This window comes from Solanum lycopersicum, chromosome 3, assembly GCF_036512215.1.
Source record: "Solanum lycopersicum chromosome 3, SLM_r2.1".
NCBI lineage: Eukaryota > Viridiplantae > Streptophyta > Magnoliopsida > Solanales > Solanaceae > Solanum > Solanum lycopersicum.
The window spans coordinates 15,604,884-15,627,311 of record NC_090802.1 but is presented as its reverse complement, the minus strand read 5'-3'; the positions used below and the strand labels follow the sequence as shown (position 1 = coordinate 15,627,311).

The 22,428-nt window shown below is 38.4% G+C and overlaps 1 protein-coding gene and 1 pseudogene across 3 annotated transcripts; one reads left to right on the top strand and one right to left on the bottom strand.

Annotated features, from left to right (window-relative positions):
• Positions 1–1,792: 1,792 nt before the first annotated feature.
• Positions 1,793–4,071, top strand: LOC138347425 (COBRA-like protein 3; annotated as a pseudogene).
• A 633-nt stretch (positions 4,072–4,704) lies between these two features.
• LOC101260407 (COBRA-like protein 4) lies at positions 4,705–7,113 on the bottom strand. Of its 3 annotated transcripts, none has more exons than XM_026029844.2 (7): positions 6,913–7,113; positions 6,546–6,625; positions 6,198–6,438; positions 5,909–6,124; positions 5,663–5,810; positions 5,317–5,594; positions 4,705–5,088 (listed from the first exon to the last, which is right to left on the bottom strand). In XM_026029844.2, exons 1-7 carry the CDS (start codon positions 7,022–7,024, stop codon positions 4,805–4,807), a joined length of 1,359 nt encoding a protein of 452 aa, XP_025885629.1. In that variant the 5' UTR covers positions 7,025–7,113; the 3' UTR covers positions 4,705–4,804. The 3 variants fall into 3 exon arrangements, with proteins under 3 accessions (XP_025885629.1, XP_004234909.1, XP_019068399.1); XM_004234861.5 differs by having other exon boundaries at positions 6,730–6,915; XM_019212854.3 differs by lacking the exon at positions 6,913–7,113 and having other exon boundaries at positions 6,546–6,888.
• Between the last annotated feature and the right edge of the window lie 15,315 nt (positions 7,114–22,428).

Here is a 22,428-nt window from a genome sequence, read left to right as displayed (position 1 = left end):
TCTTAATTATATACTAATTAGGGTAAAAGAAAGAGGGTTTGAATGAGAAAATAGAAAGAACAAGAAGGGAGAGAGAGAAACGATCGAGAAGAAGAGGAAAACACCAAGCTTTGAGGATTAACTTGCTTGATTTCAATTCTTCGATGGAGGTAGGTTATGGTTATTTCATGCTATTCGTAGTAAACTCTTAATGGCGAATGATATGTGTTAGTAGTATTGTAAACCTTCTATATGCTTAATTGTATGCTTGCATGAATGATGTGATTATGTAATTGTGAATAAATAAGCATGATGAAGCTATTGAATCCCAAATCTTGAAAAGAAACCCTAATCTACCTTGTTAATGATGATGCCTTGGTATAAAAGAAGGCTTCATGAACGAAAGTGGTGAGATTAGGGGATCGGGTGTCACGTTCCGACACCAGGATAGAATATGGATCGGGTGTCACGTTCCGACACCAGGATAGAATATGGATCGGGTGCCACGTTCCGATACCAGGATAGAATATGGATCGGGTGTCACGTTCCGACACCAGGATAGAATATGGATCGGGTGTCACGTTCCGACACCAGGATAGAATATGGATCGGGTGTCACGTTCCGACACCAGGATAGAATATGGATCGGGTGCCACGTTCCGGTACCAGGATAGAATATGGATCGGGTGCCACGTTCCGGTACCAGGATAGAATATATGGATCGGGTGTCACGTTTCGACACCAGGATAGAATATGGATCGGGTGCCACGTTCCGGTACCAGGATAGAATATATGGATCGGGTGTCACGTTCCGACACCAGGATAGAATATGGATCGGGTGCCACGTTCCGGTACCAGGATAGAATATATGGATCGGGTGTCACGTTCCGACACCAGGATAGAATATGGATCGGGTGCCACATTCCGGTACCAGGATAGTATATGAGGATCGGAGTGTCACGTTCCGACACCAGGATAGAATATGGATCGGGTGTCACGTTCTGGTACCAGGATAGAATATGGATCGGAGTGTCACGTTCCGACACCAGGATAGTATATTGAGGAGCGGAGTGTCACGTACCGACACGAGGGGAATAAAGATAATGAATCTTGAAATATGATAATATATCCAATCTAATGAACTAAATTCCCAAATGAGTATGATGAGGAGGTGTGAGTCCTCATTGATGTGCTTGGTGTTGTAACCAAGGGTTTTGGTAACTATAAATGCTGCATGCTAAGGATATTAGTTGATTTTATGATATTGCTTAATACATACTGTTTTCTATTTTGAGTTGGCCGATGATATCTACTCAGTACCCGTGTTTTGTACTGACCCCTACTTTTATGTTTTTCTTCTTGTTATTTGTGGAGTGCAGAAAACGTGCCGTCATCTTCGACTCAACAGTAACTCAAGCCAGTCTTCGTCAAACCGAATCTTCAGGGTGAGCTAACGCTTCTAGCTTGGACTGGATCTTCTCCTTCATGTCTTGATGCCTTGAACCCCGACATGGACTAGCTTCTTATGTATTTTTAGCTTTTAGGATACTCTTAGTTTAGTCATTTGATCGTAGATGTTCTTGTGATGATGACTTCCAGGTTTTGGGAATAATAGATGTTGAATATTGATAGTTATTGAATTGGTTTTTATTAATGAGTTTAAGTCTTCCGCATTACTTTCTGTTGCTATTACATTGAAATGTTAAGGTTTAGATTGGTTGGTTCGCTCACATAGGAGGGTAAGTGTGGGTGTCAGTCGCGGCCAGGATTTGGGTCGTGACAATTGACTTTCTATGAAAACAATTGATAGTTAAATGACTATTGAGTTGAAAATGAAAGTTAATTGACTTTCTGTGAAAACAATTGCTTGTTGAGTGACCATTGAAGTTATTAACTCTTTGTTTTTGTTAAAGTTATGATCTACCACAACATGTATTAAGGTTTTGTTTAACTAGAAGTTTTGTGTGTTTGTATTACCATCTTTTGCTATTTTATTTGTGTTTGATGCATTTGATCCCAATGGGAACATCACAATAAAATGGGATTTCATAAAAGAGAAAGTTTTCGCATGGGCTCATCATCTGATGCAGAACCGAAACGCAGTTTGGTCACAGTCAATGGGAATAATACAACATGAAGACAGGACGCATGTCAGCTGGACACCAGATGGATATGTCGTAAGGACTAATTTATTTCCCTTTACACTATCAGCGTGGGCATAACTCATTAGGATTTTGTGAAATGGACTTGTCATTAATCATTATGGTTATTTGGACAGGCTGTGGTGACTATAAACAACTACCAATAGTATAGGCATATTCAACCACCAGGCTGGAGTTTGAAATGGACATGGGCAAAGGATGAAATGATACGGAGCATGCTAGGAAGTCAGACTACGGAGCAAGGTGATTGCTCAAATTCAAAGGAGATATTCCTCATTACTGTGGGAAGGATCAACAGTTATCGACGTGTTGCATGAAGCTCCTCACAACCAGCAGACTGCAAATTGTTGCAAGGGAGGAGTTGTCAACTCATGGGGCCAGGATCCTGCAAATTCCATTATTTCATTCCAACTCACTGTTGGTTCTGCTGGAACAACCAACAATACAATTAGAATACCTAAGAACTTCACTTTAAATGCACCAGGACCTGGATATATATGTTGACCTGCTAAAATTGTTAAACCAACTAAATTTGTTACTCCAGATGGGAGAAGAGTGTCACAGGCTTTGAGTAAGTTATTAATATCATGCTCATTTGTAAGATGCAGTTTCGTACAGGCTAATTTCTAAACTCTGTCATGTTGTTAATGACAGTGACTTGGAATGTCACATGCATATACTTACAGTTCATGGGTCATAATAATCCTACATGTTGCGTCTCTATATTGTCATTATACAATGACACAATTGTACCATGTTCTTGTGGATGCAAGAATAGTGGCACTAAACCGGGAAGTTGTGTTGATAATGTCCTAGTATATTTTTTTTGGGCACACCTTAATTGTTGGAATTCTTTTGTAATTTACTATCGGTGTACTTCCCCTTTCTTTTATTGTAGGTCAGAAAAGCCGCACCTAGCTTCAATTGTTTCGGACCATGGAAAGAACAACTTTACTCCTTTGGTCCAGTGCACAGATCGTATGTGTCCAGTTGGAATTTATCGGCATGTGAAGCTCAACTACAAGGATAATTGGAGGGTTAAAATCACTATAACAAACTTCAATTAACATATGAATTACTCATAGTGGAACTTAATTGTCTAACATCCCAACCTTGATAACATCACTCGGCGTTTCAACATCAATTACAAGTCATGAACTCCTTATGGTGATCAAATAAGTAAGTTCTCTATCTAATATATAAAATGTGCTACCTAAAAAACAGTTACTACTTAGACATTAGATAGATTTTCACAGCTGCCCCGTACTTTAATCTAGAATCAGAGTTACGTATCAAACGATCACTTAAGGTGCACTTAATCCCTAAAGCTAGCTGTGAAATAGGTTGAGCACTACACCATGCATTGTACCAGTGAGACAGCACTAAGAAACAAATATTTCACTTAATTATGAATCCGTTAAATTCCTTATTTGCATTTTGAGCTTAAATTTCCAATAAACATCTTTACTTGTTGCCATTCTTTTCGTTGGAATATTACTTTATTGAGTTAGTTTACATATTTATGACTAAATTCCTGATCTTTTCCACAGATGATACTGCAATGTTATGGGGAGTTTAATCCTCTAATGATCTACTTGTGCAACCTGGTCCTTCAGCAAATGTCCAGTTTGAACTTCTACTCCAAAAAGATGCATCAAATTTAACATTAGATAAGGGATGGGCTTTTCCTCGCAGAGTTTATTTCGATGGTGATAACTGTGTCATGCCACCTTCAGAGGCATATCCGCATCTGTCAAACGATATTCCAGCCATGCCACCTCCTGATACAGATCCACATATACTGAATGCTGCTTCCCAGTGGAAGGTCTCTTTGCTTAAATTAGTAGTTACACTTATGTTCTCTATGGCATTCTTCTTTTGCTAACACATAGAAGTCTTATCACTTGGAATTGGTCAGTGCCTATCAGTAGATTTCCCCTAGCTGTTGGATCACATGTTTTCGTTACATGCTGAAATCATATTATTTTGTATGTTTCTCAAGCTCGTTGAATGCTTCTGAAACCTTTTTTTTTTGTTCTATCTGGTGCAACTCAATGGAACTCAGGATTTGCAGTTTATGGCTTCCTACAAGTCTATAACAACCTCGAGTTAATATACAATGATAATAGAATTCATAGTTATGTATTTGGGTAAATTTCTTAATACAAATACATGGTTTAGGCAAAAAACCTACTAGGTTCACTTGAACTCAGAATATTGTATAGCAGTAACTAGAGAATATTACATAGAATGTTTGGTAGGACTAACATAAACTGTACAATAATTTGCTTCCTTTTATCTCTTATTTCTATTGTGTATAAAATACCAATGTAATCGTATGTATTGAATCAACAAATTGAGATGATCATTCTTCAATTTCTCTCGTGATTTTTTTGTTATATACAACATTTTGCAATGTCTTATGAAGTATTTGATTTAAGCAGTTTCTGGAATTCCGGGACCATTGAACTGACATTAACAAAGTTTTTAATATATTTGTACTGCTTGTCATGAACCTGCATGCTCAAATACTCTAGATTGCAGTAATAAAAGTTGATGAAATCTTTCTTCTATCAAAGACTTTTCAAGTACGTGTATTACCGATACTACTGAAATGGTTGCTTGGCTTCAAAATTTTTACTTGTTCACAAACTAGTGAAATGATCAAAACAGAACAAGTAAAATCAAAAGCATAGAACGAAACAATGTTGAAAAAGCATCCAGATTCTGGTGGGCAAAATTGGGTAAATATGGATAACTATCTGGTGGTGGTAGCATGCACTCATCGCCATTGAAGTATACTTTTCGAGGAAATGCCCATCCTTGTTTAAGGGTAAAAGTATCCTTATTTTTCTGGAGAAGAACTTCTGATTGAACATTTCCAGCTGGCCCTGCTTCCATAAGTAAGTCATTGTAGAACTTCATACCGTAGAACATACCTGTGTCATCTGCAGTACAAGAAGTTTTGTTAAAATCTTTTCCACACCATGCTACGTTTTGCTTACAAGATTAATTTCACTAGCTATAATAGTAAAGTCACAAGATTATTTATTTGTCATGTTAATGTAACTGAACTTTACCTAGTATGACTAAGATTGTTTTGTGGCTTACTGTTATAGTGGGTAGTCAGACATGAAATTAGCTCTTATATTGATGCAATATTTCAAAGAACTTACTTATTGATTGATATGGAACAAGAGGCTTGTAATCAAAGCTAAAAACTTGAGTTACATTGTTAAGATTTGGATGTTGAGCAACAAGAGTCCACTGTGTGTAATTGACCCTGTAATTGAAGTTGGTAACAGTAATCTTGACTCTCCAATATTCCTTATAGTTGAGTTTCACATGCCAATGGATTCTAACGGGGCACATATGTTGGGTGCACTGTAGTAATGGTGCATTGTCTTTTCGTGGAGTGTTTACCCCCACCATACTGAGTAGCTTGGAATCGCTCCTGTGTTTGTGTCACGAGAGAATCAGTAATGTTTAACTGACTGTAAAAATAAATCACGAGGGACTTACTTGATGCATTTGTGTTTGTTCTCACAACCGCAAGCACAAGAAGGACAAGAAGTAATGGTTTCATTGTAGAAAGTTGAGAGGGAGACACAACATCTTGGATGTTTTTGAGCTACAAACTGAGAGTATGTGCATGTTAAATTCCATGTCACTGCACAGGATTACACAATAAAATGATAAGGCAATTACATTGTCCTCGAAAAGCTGGGATCACTTGTACACATGCGGAGTAAGAAAGAAGCAACTTACTGAGTGCTTGAGTTTTTCTTCTTAGATCAGGTGTGAAGAATTTGGTTGGCGGGACAATCTTTGCAGGACTACAAGTGTAACCTGGTCCAGGTCCAAGCAAAGTGAAGTTCTTGGGGAGTTTTACAGTCTTGTTTGTGGTACCAGCTTGACCAACACTAACTTGAAAAGCAGAGACGGAAGATTGAGGATCTTGGCCCCAAGAAGCCAAAACTCCACCTTCAAAATTAAAGGACGTACGAATTGTGAGCTTTGGACCAATCTAGTTTTAATAAATTTCTTCTTCATTTACCTTTACAACAATTAGTAAATTGTTGGTTATAAGGTACTCCAGGGAGCATATCTACAACAGTGGGAGTCTTCTTGCAACAATGCGGAATATTTCCTTTGAATTTCGAGCAATCACCTTGTTCTGTAGCTTGAGCACCAATCATAGTCCATATCACTTCTTTCTTCGCCCATGTCCACCCTAATGTCCACCCAGGGCTCATAATGTGTCGGTACATTTGGAAGTTGTTCATCGTTACCACAGCCTAGGAGCGAACAGACAAAGATTCCCCGCGATAAGCTAGGTCACCACTTCCAACAAGTATAACATTAGTTCTTAAAAAAATTATGAGAATTAGGAAAGGAGACTTACAACATAGCCATCAGGAGTCCAAGACATGACATCCCATTTAATAGTTATATTCCCATTGGGATCCAATGGATCATAAGCAGCTGAAACATTCATCCACATACTAATTACTGAATTCTTACAACATATACAACAAAAATTAAGTACCATGAATACAATTATTGAATCTATAAAACTACAAGTTAACCTGCATAACCAAACAAAAGGCCAATTAGAGTGATCAAATAAATCCTCATTATTTTTCTTTAGAATATTGGCCTCAAAGATGTTCAATTAATAAAACTTTGAAATATGGGGATTAACCAACTGGTTAGTTGGTACAATAAAAATAATATAAAATATATATATATAAAGTTTGTTGTCTCTGTACATCTCCTTTTCTTCATAGGACTCTGTTTTATATTGTTGTTGGCCTTTCTGAATCTTAAAGCAAAGATTTGGTGAGTCTTCCTATTTTTCTGCCTCAAACTTGACTGTAACATTTCTCCTGTGAAAGTAAGATGACACTTTGATAAATGACATAGTAACAAACATGAATATTGTTTTAACTTTTATAACAAAATCATTGGGTTATCATCCTAAGCAACTGTTAAAGTTAATCTCACATTTATACACTACTACTAGAAACAAAAGCCTGAGAAAATTTATTTTAAAACCCAACAATTTATGCTATAGAATATGATTTTTCACACATTTTCCATTCAATTAGCTCACCAAGAAAATATATGATGGAAAACAAATTATTCTTTCAAATTTTTCCAAATGAAACAATTACTATTTCCATAAATATTTATGGAAATAGCCATGGAAAATCTTTCTATGAGAAAATAATGATATTTTAGTAGTGTTACCTCTATTAGGTTTGCTTTCTTAGTAATTGTTTCTTTTGTTTATTTGTATGCATGCAGAAAAATAAGAGAACTTTTAGTGCCTTTTGTATTTAATTTCTTATTTCATATAATATTGCAATAAATTGAATTTAAATGGTGCAACATAAATAGTATGGTTTCATATAGCCAAATCTTTCTTTGCTCGAGACTGAGATACAACAGCGTACTATTGTGTTTGGTTTACTTTGCGCGTACTACAATTATTCCACTGAGCACATGTTACCTTCACTAGCATGTATGTCTATATGTATTAGATAACTATTTCCTAAGCAGTTCAAGAAAACCAAAAAAATTAAATTTATGTAGCTTTTATTTTTAATTTCTATTGAAATTTGAATATAATTTTCCATAATTCTGACCCTACTTGGTTAGTTACACCTTTGAATTCATCATTTTTTAATTTAGTGAGCGTGAAATTTTTTTTGGTTGGATTTGGTAGAAGTCCCATAGGGTAACTTTCAAGTATGCAGCAGGATGATATATGAATGCGAATGTGTCTAGTAATTATTATCGGGAGCGGCTCAAATGTATTAGAGGCTTAAAGCAAAAACTAAACGGGACCTTAAACTTAAATTGTTAATACTTTTATATAATTTATTTCTTCTAGTTTTCACCTCATAATATAAACATTTTTATTTTAAATTATTTTTCATAAGATATAGTGCTCAAAATATATCATATTTCTTCTAATAATCCTTTCATTTTTCATGAAATGTTTATTTTTTCTACAAATAGTATTCAATATTTGTTAAAAATAATAACTTATAACCTATTATTATAAAAAAATGAGGCCCCTTAAATTTGGGGGCCTAAGGCACGTGTCCTTTTTTTAACACTGTCGAGCCACCCCTGATTATTATCTTTGTTTTACAAAGAATGATCTTGTTTGACTTGACACAAAATTTAAAAATATAATGAAGACTTTGAATTTTGTGGTTATAAATTAAAATTATGTCAAACATATGAAAATATTCTTTGATCTTGATGTTTTAAATATGTCATATGAAAAATAAAAATTAAAATATTACAAGAAAAAAATCATTTTATTTTGAAAGGAAGTGTAAAAAATAAGAAGGGGAATTCAGAAGAGTAAATAAATGTATATGTTTGGTAGGGACAGTAGGAATGTCTCTGTCTAAAAAGACACTACTCCAACTATGTTATTAATTGTAGACTTTATTAAATGCTTCATTCAATTAATTTTCTCCGGACAAGCTAAAAAACTAGTCTTAAGAATTGAAATGCAAGATTTCTCCCAACTAATATTAGAAAATCTAGACTAACTAGAAGATCTATACAAACTAATTACTCCCTGTCTTCAGAAAAGAACAGTTTGGTAGAAAGAATGAATTACTTTCTCCGTCTGGTATTATTTGTTATGGTTTTTATATTTAGAGTCAAATTATAAAAAATTTGACTAACATTTTAAAATATATTTTTTCATTATATTAATATGTAAAAAATTACAATTTATAGTCATTTTCTTATAGTTTTAGAATATCTATTTTTTGGTTTAAAATATCGAATTAATGTGATCTAATTTAACTTTAAAAATTAGTAAAATTGACTTTCGAAAAGCATAACATGACAAACAATAGCGAACAGAGAAAATATATAATTTTTGGACGAAAACTTTATTTGTTTGGTAAGTAACTTTAAAAATAGTTAAAGTTCAATGATTTTATTGATATAATAAATAGAGCTTACTAATCATACATATATATTTCATGAATCACTTCAGAAACCTAAAGAACTTTTACTCGTTAGATGAACATTATTTCCAAAACAATTCTATAATCAAGGTAAGATGACATAGTGAATAAAGATTTAAAACTCCAATAACAATATCGAAAGCCAAAATATAAGGTTCTAGTGTGAAACCAACCTTTACCATAACTCATGTTGACACCAAATGTTGGTATGATAATTTTAAAATTAATTACTTTTTGAGTATTTTATTTTTAAATAGTTCAAAAATACATGTTTTGCCATTCTAATGCAATTTGTTGATAGTTGTCCTTTTTTCTTAAAGTATTAGGATTTTTATCGGTTAATTTTGTTTATATTATTTTTGTCACAGCCAGACGTTTGAATATTTGTTTATTTTTTTATAAGATCATTAAATCTATTAAATTGCATTTTTTACATGTCATTGATTACATTAATTACATTTTTCACAATCATTTTCTCTATTACATTTGTTAATATTTATTTTGATATTTTTGCACAGTCCAAAAATTCATACACATATATTTTATTAACAGCTGGTTTTGACACAATTTTAAAATAATGGTATTGGTAATTTTCAATTTCCTATATAAAGAATAGTTTAGTCATTGTAAAGGTGGTGAAATATTTTCAAACAAGGATTGAGAATTTTCAGATTTTTATTCATAAGGGTTTCATTTTTTATTTTTTTTCCGGTCACCACCACCCCAAAATTCGGCGAAGCTTAGTAAACCAAAAAATAATGGTTCCCTCTTCTTTCTCCTCTTCACCTCCATAATCCTCTTCATTTTTTGTTTCCTATTTATTACAGTGAAGACAGTCACCAGAACTCTACCAGCAAGCAGCTCTCAACATGCCTCCCGCAGTCACTGTTCCGACCAGCTCAGTCCACCACCCCAAAGACCTAGACCCTTCTTTCCTCTTTTCTGATGAACAACTAATATACACGTAAACTATCATTCCTTCTCCAAACTAACAGTGACAAATAGTTGGATTTTGAATCTGATTTGGATGAGTTAAATATGATTGGATAAAATAATGGTTTGGATTAAAATCTATCTAAATATAATATGAGCAAATATGATTTGGGCAAAATGATTTTAACCCATTTAAATATGTTTGTTTTTCAAAAAAAAAAAAATATACCCCTCCACACAAACACTCGCACCCCCTAGGGCACCCCCCCCCCCCCAAAGTTTTACCAACCTGCCCCTAAAATTTTTTTGTTTTTCCAAAAATATATTTAAAAAAATTGTCCCCTCTCCCGGGCACCCCCCTCCCCCCTCCCCCCACCTTCTATGAACCTACTTTTAAAAAATTTTTGTTTTTCAAAAACAAAAAAATAATCTATATTTTTTTTTTCAAAAAATTACCCCTCCCCCCGTGCACTCCCTACCCCCCCCCCCATCAACCTACCACTAAAACTTTTTTGTTTCCCAAAAACAAAAAAAATCTATTTTTCAAATAAAAAAGGGGAAAAGGATCAAAATTACTCCTCAACTTTGTTTTATTTGTTGAGTTTACCTTTGTTGTTAAAAGCAAGTTACTTTTACCCATGTCGCCAATAAACTTAATAAATATAACCCTCTTTTGATGGAAAATCCAAATCAGTAAAAGTTATCCGATTTTACTTAAATTATCAAATTTTAACCCGATTTAACTCACTTAATGATATAACCCATTTCTTTTACCCAAATCAACTTTGTTTTCACTTTGATGATAAATTGAGCCTTCCATAAGTACTAAAATAATTTAGTCACCAACTTAGGCTATGTGCCTCTTCATCAGTAATTGACCCGAGCGACAAGTGCACATATAGCCAATTTTGAGACCTCTATTAAGGTATAGTTGAACTTTACGAACTTTTGGAAGTTTAATTACTTCAGAATTCAATTAAAGTTTTGGGTAAAAAAAGAAGAAGATATCAAGTATAAATCTTTCAAGCATTACAAACCCCAGTGGCCCTTTTCTCATTCTTTCCATTTTAGTACATAAGCTTTTGTCTGTTAAATAGTTTTAATCTCACACACACACACACACACACACACACACCCACACACACACACCCACACCCACACGCACACGCACACGCACACGCACACGCGCACACACAGACACACAGACACACACACAGACACACACACACACACACACACACACACTAAAGTAGTGCAAAATTAAACTTAAACTTTTCACAACAATAGTTCAAATCTCTTTTATAGAAACATAAGAAAGACTAAGTCTCTTTGTATCCATCTTCGACACATCAATATCATAGGGTCACAACCCATACATCATTTAAAAGGAAATTCTAAAGTCTAATACAATGTTTTTGGAAATGAAGACTAAACATAACTATGTCCTCGAATCATATGAGGACATACCAACTTGGCTTGACAGAATGTTATTCCCAAGATTCACTTCCAAGAGACTCTTCACTTGCCACCTAAACTTGTAGAGTAAACAACATATGAAATTATTACATTGAATGCACTAAAATATGGTGACATGCAATAAAACCATGCTAAAACAGAAATTTATTTATAACATGCTTTTCATACTCTTTTAGAGAAAATCTCATAAAACAAGTATAAGAACCACTTTCAAAACAACATACACATATAAGACATATTTAAGTAATCCATAAGAGACAACCATAGCCATTTAGAAGACACGTAAGCATTTTGACTCCCTACCAAAGGTTATCCTAAGACTTACTTAAGTAAGAGAAGAAAAGACCACCCATACACCCTCTTCAAGCACACCTAAGTAATCCTTAAGACTACCTAAAGTAAGATTATTCCCTTTTCATCTCTTAGACTGTCTACCCAAGGTTACTCTAAGAATCACTTGAATAAGACATGAAAAGACCACCCATACACCCTCTCCAAGTCTACCTAAGCAATCCTTAAAGCTACCCTAGATAAGAACCTTTTGCATTCACATGCCATCATCATTAATTAAGCCAATTAAGAAACAATTAAGCATTTAAAGGTATTGAAGGACTTAGGGAATCCTCATCCTAGCATCTTCAAATCCTACTCGTGCCATGTATAGATAGCTTCCCATTCCACTACTTACACATTGTAGAACTTCTCCAACACTAGAATGCATCCCACATGATGAGAATAGGCATTAATCGACATAGACCATACTAGCTAGGTAGGTAATTCGAACTCTACCCTACTCCGAGGGAAGGTGTTCTACTTGCCAAGGAAAAATAGAACACATCCCATGTTGACACATGGTTAAGGAATATCAAGGGTTTTTTGGTACTCTAGTCTCATCTTATGTAGTGTCACTACCACAAGCATATTCACTTGGTGCTTAGCCTTAGTTCTCATAGAGTAAGTTGAATTAAAATAAGGAATATGAAAAGCTACCATATTTTAGTCTTACTAAATAATAATACCTTTACCAAGGATAACTCCATGACTTTCTTAAATATGGTTTGCTGTCACATCCGAGTTTACCCCCTAGATGTAACTGGCTTCATCGTCCTTTTTAAGGACTAATACTAGCCTCTTAGTCTCATGTCGTTACATTCATAGGTTGAAAAATGCGGAAAATTTAAAACTTTCATCATAACTACTTGGAGGTTTACATACACCTCTACATACACATAATATATAATCATATCGAGTATACATAGGCCCTTCGTATAAGAAGGTTACATAACCTTCTACTTTTATTGCACATACACATATAAGATAGAAAAATCGTCTCAAAGATTGTCTCATCTCATACCATCTAAACGATTATCACAATATGGGCATAGCCCTTACATTAATTCAACAAGACCACATATAGGTTATACAAAAGTATAGTATTCAATTGAAAAGGAAAGAAATGAAAGAGTCTTTAAGCTCATAACAAGTCCGTAAGATAGATAGTGGCATTAACCTCAGAAGTTGAGGACCTGCCCTACTTGGATGAAATGAAGAATCCAAGCCTTCAACATAATCACCTTCCAAAATCTTCAATGATCAGAATATAAAATGTTTGGGAAAATGGAAGAAATGGGGTTAGTACTCCACATGTACTAAGTATAAGACCTTATACACATATACAAGCAAAACATGCTAAAAAGGGACTTTTACTCAAAATATGACATTTTAACCTTTAAAGAACCTAATGCAAAGCCAAGCAAGTCATATCAACCAACCAAACATGCTTACTAGCTCAACAAGTAATACGTATTCCAACATACTTGAAACCATGATTTACTACAACCCTATCACAAGGAATAACATCACAAGAATGAATAAGAGTCAATCATATCATAATAAGCAAGACAACTGCTCATGAATCCTTAACAAGTCAGCAAGTGCAATTACCAAGAAAAACCCCATAACCTTTCTCATAGTCTATTATCAAGGTCTTACCATCAAACCATAACTCAACACAACTTGGGACGTAACATCATAACAAACGAATAATCAATAAAATAACAAGGCCAATTGAATCTCTATAACACAATTCATCTTTAGATCACACCTTGAGACAAGATACATAGGCTAATTTCACATTATTATCCATAACCTAAATTACATCTCAAGAACTAGCATGATAGGCCTACATTTCATCTTAATTCAAACATAATAGCATCATAGGATAGTAATCTAATCAACAACCAACTCAATTGTATGATCAATATACAATTATAAGTCAAGATCACTACTTAGGGTTAGCGATTGAGGATCATGTTCTTCAATTTAGACCAAACCATCAAAAATTACCATAAACAATTTAACTAACATGTTAATATATTCAATATAACCTAAATAAATCATCAACAACTGAATTCATAACTTCAATTTCGTAATTGGATGAAACCCATAAGAAAACTCATTTTTTGAAATCCATTTTGAAGGAACCCTTTGAGGAAAGAGTCTCAAGGGTTAATTAGATCCTATACCTTAATATTTGACAAAAATTTGATGGTGGATTTGTCCCTTTACAGTCCCCAAACCCTTATCCTTTCTATTCTTCAATGGTGAGTTCAAGTAGAGAGAGAAAGAAGAGAGAAGGAAGAAAGTTTATGCTTTTGAGTTCTAATTCGTTTAATTGGGGTTAGGGATTTTATATGGGTTTTAAGTTAGTTAATTAGTCTCCCCCTAATCCCTAACTAACCCCTAAACTACCTAATTAATTAAATGAGTTAATATAAAAACGTGTAGGAAACTCACCCTACACAGATGGAACCTCGACGATGGGTCGTCTATGAGTCTACGGACCTACTACCCTCTTGTACTTCACTCAGTCGATGAGTTAAGAGACTTTTCAGGCGAGGGTCTTCCATGAATTGGCTAAATGTGGGAAGACAATTGTATCAATGTCCAATCGATCAACACACGGACCGCAGTTTGCACTTTCGTCGGTAAGTTCAGAGGCTGTGCAGGTTAGAGGTTTTCACCAAACAACCTAAGTATGGGACAATGGTGGCATCGACACACCGTTGGTCCACACACGGGCCTTTGAGTGCCTCGTCGATGGACATTGCTTCCAGCAGTGTTGTCTCAACCTGCAGGGGTCCTCCTCAAGGGCTCTTAGGTGGTCCTTGGGGAGTTGTACCCAGACGTTTCGACCATGGAACAACTTAAACACCTATTATCTACCATTCCACCAATTTTCATACATTTTTGAGTCCCAAAAGTTAGCCAAATAGGCTGAGGCACACTAACACCCCTTTGAACCAACTTCTCGGACGTCATCGACGTTCTTAGAAGTTTTGGTTCTTAAACTTCCTAAATGACCTATATTAATTAAAATAGACTTAAAAACAGTACTTAGACCTTATGAAACCTATGTTAGGATTTACGACACATCTTGGATTTCCAAGGTGTTACAGTTGCATGGCGTTTCAGCCAACAATCCCTAAGTCCATCATTCACAAAAGAAGGATACCATTTCGACTTTAAACTTCAAGGATTTCATAACCTTCTTTCTATATTAAAGGTTCCAAGTTATTAACCTTATTTACACATTCAAGGTATTATACTAGTCATACTTAAGAGGGTACCATCTTAGGACTACCGATCCTAGACTTCCATTCAACACCCATTCATGCACATACATGACAAAGGTGCTTAAGCCTTTTAAGTCAAGAGTTTACATTTACAAAAATTGCATATATCAAGTAGACGGACATAGTTTTACCAATCAAGACACACCCATCACCTTCATATCTCATATTCAATAACATATTCATATCATATATTCAATAACATTCAAGTACCATGTAGGAAAAACTAAGTCTACCTAACAAGATACACTAACAACACCTATAGAGACATCACCATAGTCTATCTAATTCACATATAACCAATTAGGAGAAATCATTCTCCCATTTTACACATACACATAAGCCACATGATCCTTAACATTGAGAACCTATACAAGCTACAACATTGATAACAACACAATTCTCATAATAATGCCGACAAGGGCATGCTCATAACAATTATAACACATAAACGCTGTCACCACTTGTGAACCATATCAATCGATATAATTCAATATCAATTCTACATAAAATAGAAAGATTAGGTCAAATTACCACCTTTCCATCATCAATATCATCATTCCTTAGCCTTTTCAATAAAGTCACTTCATAAAGGCTCTTACCAATAGCCATATACACAATTCTAAACCTACACTAAAACCATAACAATGATCCAATAATATACAATATGAACATAATTAAATTAAGGCAGCCTATGACCAATTCAATCATGATGTGTACATAATTGAATAGCCCAATACAATCTACACATAAATCAATACAATTAAGCCATGATCAAATCACCCATATTAGAGCCAAAAATAGAAATTCATATAATGCATAGGTTCATAGAGTTTTTTTTATCTAAAATTGTTCAATTACATCAATTATAATCATACAAAATTGATTCAAATTCTTTCATGCAGGATCCCATGGTTAGAATTCAAAATAGGTTTTTCTATGTTTTTGAACATATTTGAATAGCCTTTGAAATTTGATCCTTGAATGTAAGAATAGTCAAGGAGGAGACACCATACATTTATTGAATATAGGACCACATTATTGGTGGATAAAACTAGTAGAATTTTGTCTTCTTCCTTGGAGCTTCAAATCTTCATCAATGGAGGTTTTCGAGAAAAGGAATGGAGAGATTTTATTATGAGTTGAAGTTTTAGCTTGATTGGTGAATTTTTGGGGTTTAAAAAGATTCAATAACCTTCAATAAATAACCCCTAAAGTAACCAATATACCATGAACTTATCGGACCATTTAATCAGTTCTAATTTTACTTAAAAATGACGCGACCAAATCTGGGAAGTCACTGCGCGTCGCGAGGTCAACTCCAATTTTTGGTTTTGGAATTTTATTTGAGATAGAATGTTCATGTTGTCCCGGCGTTGCAGGTAAAGATTTTCCCTTTAAGTGCTGCAGGCGCGACGCGCAACCACCTTCAAAAAGGGGATGCTTTGGCAGCCCCCTTGGCCCATGTTTGAGTCCTCCTTGGGACCCTTAGGGTGGTCCCAAGGGAGTTGTCCTATAATTTTTTGACCCTTTACATGTAATCATATGTATAGGAACCATTTATACTCAAATCCCCTCATACCATACCCAAAAACTCCATTACAAAACAATAACATACACTAGTTCAACTTAGACTAGTTTCCGGATGTCTTGGTCGTTCTTTGAAGTTTCACTTCCAAACTCTTTAAACTGACTTCTAATGCTATAATTTTTAGACCTTACCAACTCATGAAAAATATGTGAGGCTCTAGTTTAACCTAGTTCGCTTTTAGGGTGTTACATTCTCCCCCACTTGGATAAGATTCATCCTCGAATGATGGTAAAACACTTTCAAGAGATAAAGACTGAAGATTAGCAGCTAATAACCATACCAAACCATATATCTTAACATATATAGGAGGAACATCAACTCCACATAATCAAGAGACTCAATCACAACAAGAAAGTACGAACAACTTCTACATCTTATCACGTAAAAGACTATCTTTTCCATTACACATCTAGGAGGAAATTCCTTCTCCACATATCATCATGCTCATATACATCATTTCTAAGCACACTATAACCATTTCCCAGGAAAACACAATTAAGCAAAAATTTCAAATTTCTTACAGTAAAGCATGCTCACTAGATCACTAATGCAACTTTTTAAGCAATTTATTATAAAGACATGACAATATGAGAGACAAAATCATATAAAATTATTTGACCACATAAACATAACCTCATTAAAAGATATGCACAATCCAAGGAGATCAATGAAATTCATTTTCACTTTGACTCCTAATAAAAGGCAACATGCTACTATAAACTTCTAACTCTCATGCTAGAATGGAGTAGAAGATAAGAGACAACAAATCACACCCTAACTATTAGCCATTCTTCCCAGTTAGAAGGAACCCATCGCAACTAAAGAGAGAAAACTATAACTTACCAGCATTTTCCCGTTTGTGCAGCCCAAGGGTGATGATGCCATGCCACGCCCGACGTAGTTTGATCGTGTATGTTTTCCAAGGTTGATGATAGCATGCCACGCCCAATGTCGTCTAACCGTGTGTGCTGCCCAAGTGCAATGATGACATGTCATGTTCGACCGTCTATGCTGCCCAAGGGCGATGATGGAATGACACACCCGACGTCATCCGACCATGAGTGCTGTCCAAGGGCCTTGCTCGCATGCAATGCCCGATGTCGTCCTATCGTGTGTTTTGTCCAAGGACGATAATAACGTACCTCGTCCCACGTCGTCTGATTGTGTATGCTTTCCAAGTGCAATAATGGCATGCCACGCTCGATGTCGTCCGACCGTGTGTAATACCAAGGGAGATGATGGCATACCACGCCCAATGTCGTCCGACTGTGTGTGCTTCCCAAATCTGATAATGGCATGCGATGCTCTACGTCATCCGACCATGTGTATTGACCAAGGACCATGCGGGCATACCACGCCCGACATTATCCAATCGTATGTGCTGCCCAAGGGAGATGATGGCATGTAAGGCACAACGTTGTCTGACCGTTTATCCGGCTCAAGGCCCAAGCATGCAAGCCACGCCCAACATCATCTGACTGTGTGTACAGTCTAAAGGCGATGATGGCCGACGTCGTCCGACCATGTGTTCTTTCCAAGGGAGACGATAACATGCCACGCCCGATGTTGTCTAACCGTGCATGCTGTTTAAGGGCGATGATGGCTTACCACGCCCAACGTCTTCTGACCGTGTGCTTCCCAAGGGACATGCGGGCATGCCACCCCCGACGTCATCCAACCCTGTGTGCAGTCCAAGGGCAATGAAGGCATGCACGCCAAACATTGTCCAATCATATGTGCTGTCTAAGGGCGATGATAGCATGCCACGCCCGACGTCGTCCGTTCGTGTGTGCTGCCCAAGGGAGATGAAGGCATGCCATGCTCGACGCCGTTTGACCGTGTGTGCTGTCCAAAGGAGATGATGACATGCCATGCTCGACGCCTTCCGACCATGTATGCTGCCCTAGGGCGTTTATGGCATGCCACACGCAACATAGTCTGATCATGGTTGTTTTCCAATGGCGATGATGGCATGCGTTGTTCGACTGTGTGTGTTTCTCAAGGACCATGCCATCATGCCACACCCGACATCATCCAACCGTGCATGCTGTCCAAGGGCAATAATGACCTGCCAATCCTGAGGTTGTCTTTCTACGTGTGTTGTCCAAGGGCGATGTTGTTATGCGACGCCCGAACTCGTCCGATCGTGTTTGCTGGCCAAGGACCATGATTGCATCCCTTGCTCGACATAGTCCGATCGTGTGTTTTATCCAATGGTGATGATGGAATGCCACACTGGGCGTCGTTCGACCATGTATTCTATTTAAGGGGGATGATAACATGCCACGCCCGACGTTTTCTGACAATTTATGCTGTATAAGGGCGATAATAGTATGCCATGTTTGACGTCGTCCAAACGTGTGTGCTACAAAAGGGACATGAGGGCATGCCACGCCCGACGTCGTCCAACCGTATGGGTACTCCAAGGGCGATGATGGACTGCCATGCCCCATGTCGTCTGACTATATGTGCTGTCCAATGGAGATGATGGGATACCATTCCCGACATTGTCCGACCGAGTATGCAGCCCAAGGGTGATAATGGCTCACCACACCCGATGTAGTCTGATCGTGTATGTTTACCAAGGGCGATGATGGCATGCCACGCCCGATGTCATCTGACCGTGTGTGTTGCCGAAGGGTGATGATGACATATCTTGCCCGACGTCGTCCGACCGTGTGTGCTGCCCAAGGGCGATGATGTCATGCCATGCCCGACATGATCCGACCATGAGTGTTTTCTAATAGCCTTGTGTGCATGTAATTCCCGATGTCGTTGTATCGTGTGTTCTGTCCAAGGGCGATGATAACGTACCTCGCCCCACGTCTTCTGATCGTGTATGCTTTCAAAGTGCAATAATGGCATGCCACGCTCGACGTCGTTTGACCGTGTGTAATGCCAAGGGCGATGATGGAATACCACGCCCAATGTCGTCCGACTGTGTGTGCTGCCCAAAGGTGATAATGGCATACGATGCTCTACGTCATTTGACCATGTGTATTTCCCAAGGACCATGCGGGCATACCACTCCCGACATCATTTGATCGTATGTGCTACCCAAGGGAGATGATGGCATGTTAGGCACAACATTTTCCGTCTGTTTATCCGGCCCAAAGCCCATGCATTCATGCCACGCCCAACGTCATCCGACTGTGTGTGCAGTCTAAGGGTGATGATGACATGTCATGCCCGACATCGTCCGACTGTGTGTGTTATCCAAGGGAGATGATAACATGCCACGCCCGATGTTGTCTAACCGTGCATGCTTTTTAAGGGCGATGATGGCTTGCCACGCCCAATGTCATCTGACTGTGTGTTGCTCAAGGGACATGCGAGCGTGTAACCTAGACGTAATCCAACCGTGTTTGCAGTCCAAAGGCGATGATGGCATGCACGCCGATCATTGTCCAATTGTATTCGGTGTCTAAGGGCGATGATAGGATGCCACGCCCAACGTCGTCCGACCATGTGTCCTGCCCAAGGGCGATGATGGAATGTCAAGCCTGACTTCGTCCGACCGTGTGTACTGCCGAAGAGCGATGATGCATGCCACGCCCGACGTCATCCAACCATGTGTCATGCCCAAGGGCCATGCGGGCATTCCACGCCCGACATCGTTTGATCGTGTGTTCTTTCCTAGGGCGATGATAGCATGCCACGCCCGACGTCGTCCAAACTTGTATGCTTTCCATGGGCGATGATGCTATACCACGCATGACGTCGTTCGATAATGTGTTCTTCCCTAGGGCGATGATGGCATTCCACGCCTAATGTCATCCGATTATGTGTGCTGCGCAAGAGAGATGGTGACATGCAACATTCAATGTCGTTCGACTCTGTGTATTTCCCAAGGACCATGCGGGCATACCACGGTCGACATAATCCGACTATGTGTGCCACCCAAGGGCGTTGATGGCATGTCACGCCCAACGTCGTCCGACTTTTTATGCTACCCAAGGCCCATGTTGGCATGCCACACCCGACGTCATCTGACCTGCGTGCAGTCCAAGGGCGATGAGGGCATACCTCGCCGGATGTCATACGACCGTGTGTGTTGTCCAAAGGAGATGATGGCATGTCATGCTCGACGCCGTCCGAACGTGTGTGCTGCCCTAGGGCGTTGATGACATGCCATGCCCGACATAGTCTCATCATGGTTATTTTCCAATGGTAATGATGCCATGCGATGATCGACGTCGTCCAACTGTGTGTGTTTCTCAAGGACCATGCTATCATGCCACACCCGACGTTATCCAACCGTGCATGCTGTCAAAGGGCAATGATGACCTACCATACCCGAGGTCGTCTTTCTATATGTGTTGTCTAAGGACGATGTTGGTATGCGACGACTGAACTCGTCCGAGCATGTTTGCTTCCCAAGTACCATGATGGCATGCCTGGCCCGACGTAGTCTGATCGTATTTGTTATCCAATGGTGATGATGGAATGCCATACTCAACGCCGTCCGACTATGTATTCTATTCAAGGGGGATGGCAACATGCCACGCCCGACGTTGTCTGACTATTTATGCTGTCTAAGACAGATAATGACATGCCATGTTAAACGTTTTCCAAACGTGTGTTTTACCCAAAGGGACATGCGGGCATGCCACGCCTGACGTCGTCCAACCGTAGTGGCAGTCCAAGGGAGATGATGGCATGTCATGCCCGACGTCGTCTAACTCTATGTGCTATCCAAGGGAGATGATGGCATACGATTCCCGATGTTGTACGAGCAAGTGTGTAGCCCAAGGGCAATGATGGCATTCCACACCCGATGTAGTCTGATCGTGTATGTTTACTAAGGGCGATGATGGCATGCTACACCCGACGTCGTCTGACTGTGTGTGTTGCCCAAGGGAGATGATTGCATATCTTGCCCGACGTCGTGCGACCGTGTGTTCTGCCCAAGGGCGATGATGTCATGCCATGTCCGACATCATCCGAACGTGTGTGCTGCCTTAGGGCCTAGCGAGGATGCCACGCCCGACATCGTCATATCATGTGTTCGTCAGATCGTGTATGCTTTCCAAGGGCGATAATAGCATGCCACGGTCGAGGCGTTTGACCGTGAATGTTGTTCAATGGTGATGATGGAATACCACGCCCTATGTCATCCGACGGTGTGTGCTGCCCAAGGGCGATGATGGCATGCGAAGCTCTACGTCATCCAACCATGTGTGTTTCCCAAGGACCATGCGCGCACGCCACGCCTGACATCATCCGACCGTATGTGCTGCCCAAGGGAGATGATGATATGTCATGCACAATGTTGTCTGATCATTTATCCGGCCCAAAGCCATGCGGGTAAGCCACGCCCTACGTCTGCAGACTACGTGTACGATATAAGGGTGAGGATAGAATGCCACGCTTGACATCATCCGACTGTGTTTGTTATCGAAAGGCGATGATGACATGCCACGCCCGACGCCGTCCAACCGTGTCTGCTGCACTAGGGCGATGATGGCATGCCATCTTTGACGTACTTCAATCGTGTGTGGTTTCCAAAAGCGATTATGACATACAACGATCGATGTTGTCCGACTGTGTGTGTTGCCTAAGGACCATGCGATGATGCCACGCCTAATGTCATCTAACCATGTGTGCTATCTAAGGGCGATGATAACATGCCATACTAGACGTCATCTGTCT

Coding starts and splice junctions, on each gene's coding strand:
- LOC101260407 (XM_026029844.2), bottom strand. CDS start 7,024: ATGTTACAGTCAAGTTTGAGGCAGAAAAATAGGAAGACTCACCAAATC. Junction 6,439..6,545: donor GGACTCCTGATGGCTATGTT/GTAAGTCTCCTT, acceptor GTTCGCTCCTAG/GCTGTGGTAACGATGAACAA. Junction 5,089..5,316: donor TGTTCCATATCAATCAATAA/GTAAGTTCTTTG, acceptor CTTGTACTGCAG/ATGACACAGGTATGTTCTAC.